Consider the following 10,622-nt stretch of genomic DNA (forward strand, 5'->3'; position numbering starts at 1 on the left):
GGATCTCTTGAGAACCCTTACAGATTCTTTTTCATAAATAACTTCATTATTATTATTATTACTTCAATTCTTTATTTAATTCAGCCCCAGAAGAAATTTATTATTCCTTCTTAGCACAATATAAAGAAGGAAAACCGTTCTGCTTGGTATTCATAATCAATAAAGATTTAAATCTTTAAAATGTCTAATAATTGCTTAGGTAATTAAGAAATAAAATTTGAAACAGCATATGTAATGAATATAATGAGTTTTTCTGGATTTCTTTTATTCTCGATATTTTTTCTTAATCTAAATATATACAGATATAAACAGGGTGCCATAAGGACCAAGCAATTTATTCTTGAGATTATTTGAAGCACAGAAATAAATGCAGACTTTCCTCAGAAATAAAACTTGAAATAATCTTTATTATTTAATTTGTCTATTGGTTCAAATTTAGTATTTTTTTTCTTTTTCCAGAAAAAAACTCATTACTTTTCCCTTTTTTATTTATTTATTGGCGACCTTGTGGATATTAGTCCATCATCTAGTCCAATTTATTTATTTAAAAAAAATTAGAATCTTATCAACCCTTTATTTTCACTTCCGCATTTATAGAATTCGGGACTATATTACACATTTTATTACAATTATTGCATGAAATGAGAAAAGTCAATTAAGCTGTGGGTCAGGGAGGGTATAATAACAGACGAAGAGTGTATGTTGCACTAATGGATACACCAAGCAAAAACGGAACCCTCAGACCTGATATGAGTAAAAATTGACTATTAGTTTCATAGTTGCCCAACTCTCCCTCAGACTAAGGAAACAGCTGTTTTCCCATGGTCTCAAGCAGTGTAGCCTTATCAGTGTTTTTTTATTCAGAATTACATTTACAATTTTTTCAGGTTACAAATAAACAATTTTAATAACAAATCAAATAATAACAATTTTCTACAAAAAATTAATAATAAATTTTTATGTAATTACCTAGAATCATCCATCTAACAACCCCTTAAAGGGATTTGTCTTGATTTAAAAAAATTGTCATAAAAAAATTACATTTTTTTTTTAGATATTATAGTACAACATAATTTTCTGGAAGAACAAATATCAATTTTAAATCAAGACAAATCCCTAAAAGGAATGACAAGGAATATTGGATAATTTAGAGTAATTACATAAAAATATATTAATAATTGGCTTTTCTCATTTTATAGAATAGTCTTAATGAAATGTGTGATATACCTGAATTATGTAAATGTGGAAGGGTTGCTAAGATCTAATCTTATTCTAATACAGTTATAGATTAGACCAGATGATGGACAAATGCCCTAAACATCGCTCATGATTAAATAAAGAGAAAAGTAATAGGTGTTATTCCTTGAAAAAAGGAAAGAATACAAAATTTAAAATAGAAATGCTGGCAAATGGGAAAGGAAGCATAAATTAACGAACAGTTGTCAATTAAGTAAAAAGAAAGAAAAGTTAAATACAAAAGACATCTATTCCCATCCATTATGTAGTCTTCCTAATTAATTACTCATCATAACAAAAGAAATAAGAAATTACATACTAATCAGCAGCAAAAGTTTATCAACAGAGTTTATATACCTTTAGAAAAATATGCATTTTCTCAATACTTTCTAACACAAAAAAATAAAAAAAATTTGTTTTTTGAAAATTACAATTCAGTAGTAAGGACTATAACATGAAAATAATATTTACACACTCATTAGATTTAAAAAATAAACAAAATGAGAGGGACAAAATTAAAATCATAAGCGTATACACATCTAAAACAATTTTAAAACACAATAATATTTATTTTATTTTTCAACCTGAAATCATAACCTCAAAAAACAAAAATAAATTAAGGAACCCCATAATCATCTACTGCTTGTGCAGTACAAGGTTGAAAAATAAAATATGTACTCGGTTCTATTATTTTTTTAAGAAAAAATACATAAATAAGTCTCTAAATATTGAACATACATTTTTTTCAGAAGTTTTGATTTTTAATAAGAACATAAAATAAAATTTCATATATCTCACATAACTTCTGGGAAAAACAAAAGCTGCAAAGCAAAAATAAGAATAGTTTTTGAACATATTGTCAGTACTTCTTCATTGAGTATGTATATGAATTTTACATACAAGAAACACAATTGAGGCGGTAGCTGGAAAAAAAGAATTTGCTTAATGAAGTATTGTGAATGATATATTAATGTACGAAATTAGCACTCTTATTGTAGATACTAGCTTTAAAAATTATGATACAATTATGAAAAGTAATAAAATGGATATTGAGTACACTAAAAGTGGAATCTGTGGAATAAAAGCCTTTTGATCTAAAACACCATTTTTCCTGCTAATGCCTCAAATATATTATTTTTAGAACTTATAAGATAAAATTGGATGTTCCATTTAATGTTTCTTTATTAATCTTGAATAAATCCCTCAAAGCCTAGATCACTTTTTTTTTTTTTTTGCTGTAGATGTTAATCATGAAAATATGTGGTTCATTAATAAATAAATAAATATTTTTTTTTAAAAGATTCATCAAGTTCGATATATACATAGGTTTTTGAATGTATGTGAATACTAGGAAATACACAAAAAAAGCTATTAACTGGAAATAAAAGTTTTCATTCAGAATACACATAACAGTTCTTTAATTTATTGTTATCTCATCTTCAATAATCGTTCATTGATTTTCCATAAGATCACTGAAGATAAATATAATCATATAACTCTACTGCATATGGAGCATTAGTGGTATGAAATTGTAATTGATAAATAAAATTAAAATAAATCATCATCCTTTTTAATGTTTTAATTAGACTTAAATTTTATTAGAGTGTATTAAAAATGTTTCAAGAACCAAAAGCTCATTTTTGTTTTATTTTTAACATTTATAATGACTTCAATCCGAGCTGATTCACAGCTCTTTATCCTTCAGTTACTGGTTTATGTTATTCCTTGATCTGCCAAGAACCAAAATTAAAGATTGATCTCTTTCCTGCTAGCAGCAATCCAACACTTGTATTAATAATTATTATCATGAATAAAATGAAATGAACAAAAAATCATACTTTGTAACATATATATTAGTTAAAATGTTTCATTTATGAGTGATTTATTTGAGTAAGTATATGAGAATAATTTAACTTTTTTTTGTAAAATATTTTCGTGAATGATTTGAAAAATAATGAATTATAATAAAACTTCCATCTCCTGAAAATGTTTTTTTTTATTATGAGTTTTTCTTCTTTAAGTTCAAAAAGTTAAATGTGTTTCATTATCTGAATTTTACACTTCTAAAACAGTATTGAAAAATAAATTTTAGACTTGAAATATTATAATGTAATTATAATTGGCCTACTATGAAAAAATAACAAATAAATGCATGTCTATAAAACATTTACTATAAATGAGAAAAAAACAAAAATAATCCTGGAAATGTATGAAGATGCAGCAATTACAACATATGTTATTTTCATCACTTAATGCTTCCTACATTCATAACAGAAAGTTAAAACAATTAAAGTATCATAATAATCTAATTAGTTCAATCAATAAAATATAATTAGTATATATTTTTATTTAGAAAAAATACAGACACTTTAGAAGTAATAATCTTGTGTGTCCTCTTTAAGTAACAAAACAAGCAAACTTCAAATAATCAAAATTTTTATTTCGGTTCAAGCAATGAAAGAGGAAGGATTTCCTCCCGAGTTTAAAATAAAGTAAAACGAACAATAAAGAACGGTTTGTCCTTTACAATCATCAGTATATAAATATTAAATATTAACTGAGATGTACAATAATTTACAATGTCGCACATCCATAAAGATGTGTTAAATACTTTATAACATGTAACTTGAAACAAAACTTCTTTTAATTTCCAATAAATACATTACTTTATTTCTTAAGATGAAAATAAAGCACATTTTAACAATTTGTGGTATTATGAATACATATCAACTTATCCAAGTAATAACCCTAATTTAACTTTGATCACAAAATTTATATTTTATTGGCTTGAAAGCTTAATACAATGTATATAAAAAAAAAGTCTTAGCCCAAGATATTCAATTAATAACATTTTTAAAAGTTGTACTAATTTGAACTCAGCCCACTCGTGCCAGTGTTCACTTATGAGCCTAAATGTTAATTTCAATTCTTAACTTCATATGCTAGTAAAGGCGGATACTTATAAGAAATATTAGCAATAAATGGACCTGATATGTCCCACTGACTAATTTATAACATTAGTGTTCGACTTGCACCTAGGCCTCTCCAACAAGACAGGTATGTATTAGCGCACCACTTTAAATAACATAATCACGTTAACAAATTTCGTGTTCATAAAAGTTTATTGTGTATACACTACTAATGTAAGGCATACTCAAGTGTACTTTTGTGAGTCTTATTTCGACATATAGTTAAAATAAGTAGTATGAATTTATATATATATATATATATCAAAATATAATTGGAAGTATAACAAATCAAGGGCAATTTTTCTCAGAATCTTAATTTATTTAAATTACATGAGGTTTTAAGTAACACAATTGGCCTTTACATTGGTATACTAAAACTAGGCCACTTATCTTTATTGTAAATTTGCAAACCGCTTTTAGCTGAGTTACAGTTCCTCACAACTTCATGTTTTTTTTTTGTTTTTTATTTTTACTTTTTTTTACACGTTTTAACAACTTTATACAAAACAATAATCTGTCTCATCATAATAATATCTACAATTCACATTAGACACAGAGTAATTGTATTTTCACCTTTGTCCGTTCCCACTTGGACTCACTTAGGAACTGGGAAATCGGGCACCTCCATTACCAAGATTATTATCAATAAATAACAATTCTTTCATTTGGTCTTTGCTTTTTAAAATCACACCTTCCTCAAATTTAAATCTAGAGTTACCATTATTAACATTATTTTAATCTCAGTCAACTGCTTTATTCTTGAGAAAATGGGAACAATTATATAAACCCTGTTTATAAATACAGTGAAAATGTTTGAAAATAATTTCACACACACACACGCACACACATAAGAATTAAAATATACAGAAATATACATCTAAAACAATCACTGACGTCAGTTGAATCCTATGACGATGGATATAAAATAAATTAATTGATACAAAATATCTTAACAATTAACTAATACTAGAAAAAAAAAATGACTCAAAATGCAATATTCCTTCTTATTTAAGATTATGGTGAAAGTGCTAACAGTGTTTAAAAATGAAAAAAAAAAAATGGAATATCCACGAAAATTGATATAAAAAATTATATAAAATCTGACTGAGTGACAAAAAAAAGTTTTTTTTCTAAATGTAATATGGAAAAAATCCTACAATGAGTAAACCAATAGCTGATCAAGATTGTAGATTATGAGGCGCCAGAGGTGATGGGCGGAGGTGGAGGGTTGAGGACAGAATCCCGTGAGTTCGACTGCGATGTCGCCTGGAGCAAAGTCACTGCCTCTCTTTCTGGGCTGCATTCAACCACCCCTAGTCACTTCCCGCGCCCACCTTTCTTCTTCTTCCGCTTGAAAAAGCAGCAGCACCTGAATAAAGACAGGGCAGGTCTATTGTCAATAACAAAGACTGTTACTTTTTTAAGTCAATTTAATGCCCAAACAATAATTGGCTATAAATTGATATTATATTAGTCCTTAAATTTTAAAATTAATATTTTGCCACTAAAAGGAATTAATGAATCATATGTAAAAGCTAACCTATCCGAGATCTTATTAATAAGATTGATAATTCAAACAACATCGTCATCCTAATGAAACATTTGTTATTATCTAATACACACTACAGACCTTTAGGTAACCACCGATAGAAATTAAATTAGAAAAAGAAACTTGTTTAGGATAATCCATTTTTTCTTTATTGTTTAACTTCTTTGCTCTGATAAAATTTTAATTACAAATTTAAAAAAAAAAGAAAGAAAGAAAATAACTGCAGTACTACAAGCCATGAAGGGTCTTGGCTTCAGTTCTTTGTAAGGAAGTACTGTTTCTAGAACAATGGACGTATGTACAAGGAATTGTTTCGGTCAAATATTACTCTCAACTATCAGGTTTTGCTCCCCAATTAAAGGGTATCCACTTTTTAGAGGGCAGGTATGCCCCAGGAAAGTCTATTGACTGATTTTTGGCAGAATAAATAATATCTACCTCAACCAGACTCAAGCATTGGCCAAGGAGATAGGAAGTGCCTTACTTACTGAGCTACCAGACTCAATTTTTCTAATGTACCTTTTTCCACTTTTGTTTTGTTAAGTATTGAATATTAAAAATTTTACAGAGTAAATAATTATTAAAGAAAAAGTCATTAATATAAAATTTTGGTACTGCTTAGTTTGTCAAAATTAAACATGAATATTAACCGATTACTAAAGCTAAACTTTTCAAAAAATGTCGTTTGTTAGTTTTAATGGCTGAAAATTAGTAAATTTTTTAATATTGTCTTCCAAAAAAAAAAAATTAAAATGTGGGTGAATAAGATAAATTAAATTAAAATTAAATAAATTAAGTATATATAATTAAATTAAATTATGATATAGAAAAGCCAGACATCTTTCTAAAAAAATTATGAATTATTTTTTTATATTATAAACATTCCAATTCAATATTTTGATTGATTATTTATGGATTAAATATACTACATTCGCTCATTAAAATTCTTCAGGAAAAACTGAGACAGGTAAGCATGAAAATTCTTTTTGTTATAGAACCCCGCTAAAGAATCTTAATACAGAAACAACATCATAAACAATTATCTACATAAATATATAATAATGTAAATAATCGATACAAATGAACTTTTTCGAGAAGTACAACTATAGCATAAAATAGATGAAGGCTATCAACTTCTGCTTCCTAGCTCTCCCTCCCTCTAGACAAACTAACTCGTAATGAGTTTTTGTCAATTAATTGAAAGAAATTTATAACAAAAAAATGATTTAAAACTCAAGTAAATAAATACATATCTTGTTGAAAATGATAATAGCCAAAGTCCCAAATCCATCATAAAGATGATTTTAATTTTTTATAAAACTAAATCAAATTAAACAAATCAACTTCCTTAATATTTTGTTTCCTTTTTTCCCTTTAATTTTCAGCCATTTTATTAGACATTATCAGATGTTCGACATAAAAAATAAATTTTAATTTATTTCCCCACTCTCATAGTCCAGGAGCTCATAGAAGCAATTTTACCGACAATTCAGAAGTTCATTTGGTTCAATGAGAAAAACAATAATTTCTGTTAATTTTTCATTCGATGCTTAATACCTTGGAAACTATCTAATGCAAAAAAACAAAAAACATTCTGCACACATTTATTAATACAGTAAATTTACTAAAGAGTAAAAAGTTGTATATCTAATAGAACCAGAAATACAGTTTTTCCAAAAGCAGCAATTTAATTTTTTTGTAGAAAACCATGAAGTTATAAAAAGTAGTTAATAAATAAGCTGTTTGTAGGAATTGCAGTTTTTATATGTGCCACAATAAAGGCACATACCACAAAAACTGCATATTTATAAACTACGTTTTTAATTAAAAAAATGAGCACATTTAGACTAGTAGTAGAAAATGGATAAGTATAAATTGTGAATAGATTTAATAATTAACTTAAAGAGATAAGCAAACATATTTTTATCCTGGTTGAAACAACATTTCTGGAAATAAGAGAAGTTATACTGATGTATTATATATCATTAGAAAGTCAAAGAATATAGAAAAAATATTTTAATCTATAAATTATATGAGAATAAGGAAAAAACATGTCGATAAAAGGACTTTCTAACAAATTTTTATCTGCCGGATGTTGTATTGATGTTTTTATGTCAATAATTATTAAATTGTTATTTTTTTAATTTTACTTAACCTATATTTTATTATTTTTATATTCAATTTCATCACGAGCTCCATAAAATCTTCGTTAGTATTTTCAATATTCGTTATATAACAATTTAGCATTGAGTAAGTGGTTAAGAGCATAATGTAACTTTGAATAAACTATTGTGTTTTTGTCATACTTTTGCAACAGAAAAATATAAAAATTTTGCAGCATGAAATATTAATATAAATACTTTTCTGCAAACTGTAGAAATAGGGGTCAGTAAATCTGTCAGCGGAAAGGCTCATTTGGAAAATATTGCCACAGTGAATAATATTAAGATATCTGTTCTGAAATGACCAAAGATTAATTTCAACTCAAAGTAGGGGAAGGGGAGAGGGGCAAGTGAAAGTTGTGTGATATGTGCAATGCACCAGATTTTTTGTCATGGATTTCCAAACTATTATGGAGTATGTCACATTACAGCCAAGCTATTCATTGATATAAATTCATCTACAGTATTTCAAAAAGAAATATGAAAACAATCTGTTTATTATTACAAAAGACTTATTTTTTTAACTGCAAACAAAAACTGTTTCCTTATCCCTTTTGAATTAAACATGCAAAAATTAACTAAAGTAAAATACTTTGTTTCATCCACAATTTCAACTTCTGCTTGAGCAGTAATTGGCGTATTAGAATGGCCAGCAGTCGGATCATCATTTGCCAATTCTCCATTTGTTGAACTGACAACCTAAACATAACAGATACAAGCATTAATTTATGATCATATTCCTAAAAAAAATAATACATGAAGTACATACAAAAAGTAACAACTCAGCTAAATAAAGCTAATTTAACCTCTTAGTTGAGAACAGACGTTCAGACCAGAATCCTAATTAGAAACTCGTCAGATCAATAGAAGCTAAGTGGGATAGATACAGTCAACTCTAAATAATTTGAAACTTAAGGAACCACAGTGCCTTAATCTCAAAGTAAAGATGAAAAATTACAAACAAAATAAAAGTACATATGTATACTATATAATCATTTATTTTTTACTAATTATTGCTTGTAGCATGGTAGCCTACAGGGCGTATTGTATGCCAGTATCCTCAGTGATCTACTTAGGGCCCAGGGTTAATCTAATTAGATTTAAAGGTTGATCAATTCGCATTGTTTTGGGTCTGTAATTCAGTCCATGCCAAACAGCAAATCTCAAACTTGCGAATTGATCAAATCAACGAATGATGCGATATGCTGTTTCATCCTCAGTGTTAAAAAATCCACACAGAGGAAAACATGTAAGATTTAGATCGAACATAAGTTTATTGAGCCTACAGTGACCAGTGTTCCAGTGGAGATCTTTGTGACTATCCTTAGTGACCAGTGTTCCAGTGGAGATCTTTGTGACTATCCTTAGAGTGCCCCTGTCCAGTTCGAGCAATGTTTCACTTTGTCTGCCAAAGTCTATCCAGGAACAGTTTAGAAAGTATTGATTTATTTCCTCCTTTCCCTGCTTTGTAAGCAATACAGGTGTGCAGCAGGAGTTTAATTTTACACATGTATCCGTAGTATAGAACTATTACTAATAAAAAAATTTATAAGTTTTACAATTAATATAAATTCTACTTGAAGGTTCAGTCTTCTACATCTCTTTTGTCTGCAGGCATTTCAGGGGCTTGTCTTCTTCTTTGACAAAGATTAAAGTGGGTTGGACCAATAATTGTTTTCCACCCGTATACAAATTATTTGTAATACAGGTAAGTTTTCTTTAGTTACTAGCTGAGGAAAGTCGTTCTCTGTGAGAGCGTAGAGTCCGGTTTTCCTTGGAGGAAGTGTTTATGGCAACTGTTATCATTAAACACACTAGCCTTTATAGTTTATCCAGGAGGTGGTTCTGGGATAAATCCACATTGGCTTTTGTTTTAAAATGTACAAAATAATAAACGGTTATGAAAAAAGATTAAAACAACAATGTACAAAAAAAGTCTGATTTATGAGCGATCGACTTCCTCCTAGCATTGTCTAGTAAATTTACTATGGTGACAAGGGCTGTGAAAAAATCATCACTTGTATCCGTCATGAGGATGCAAGAGATGACTTAATCTCACTTAATGTTTTATGCTATCTTCCTTGTCCTCATTCTGGCAGGCCAAAACTTCAGTATCAGTTAGGATACAATGGAAGTTGATATGAAAATCAGATCAGCAAAAATCAGATCTCTAGTAGAAAGTGATATAAAAGTCAGAGCTTTGAGAAATTTCTAAACATAGATTGACTAAATTTGAAAATTAAGCCACGAACTCGATGCATACTAAGATATACAAATACAAAAGGCTTTCTGATTTAAGAAAGTAAATATTAATTTTAATTATAAAGAGCTATGAACCATCAGAAGAATTTGAAAATAATTACAAACATAAGTGATAAGAATCAAAGGAGCTAAATAAATAAATTAGTTGGGTTGTTAAAAGTCAATCAAAGCTAATCCATCAGATGTCCTCAATTAAAAATATCATTAGAGATTTCATCAACAATCCATTGGCGAGAAAAGAACATCATTTATTCTCAATGATAATGGCTTTAAAGGAGCATAAAATGTTATCACTGAGATAATCAGCGCCATAAAACTGTTTATTAGAATCTAATTGACTCTTTCCACTAAATCTCTAAACTTTGAGATGCAATCAGGATTTTAAACAGGATAACTATCTATAAAACTTATCTTAGTTATTCATTCTATTTGATTAAAAAAAAA

The 10,622-nt window shown here is 27.9% G+C and overlaps 1 protein-coding gene across 1 annotated transcript in view; it reads right to left on the reverse strand.

The window, feature by feature from the left end:
* Positions 1-232: 232 nt before the first annotated feature.
* gish (casein kinase I gish) overlaps positions 233-10,622 on the reverse strand; it is a gene marked incomplete in the record, with an annotated part of 196,453 nt that continues 186,063 nt past the window's right edge. Inside the window, 1 exon segment of the mRNA XM_067048647.1 lies at positions 233-5,574. Within this exon segment, the coding sequence (XP_066904748.1) occupies positions 5,523-5,574 (52 nt within the window).

This window comes from Halyomorpha halys, unplaced genomic scaffold, assembly GCF_000696795.3.
Source record: "Halyomorpha halys isolate HHAL.00 unplaced genomic scaffold, Hhal_1.1 Scaffold20.1, whole genome shotgun sequence".
NCBI lineage: Eukaryota > Metazoa > Arthropoda > Insecta > Hemiptera > Pentatomidae > Halyomorpha > Halyomorpha halys.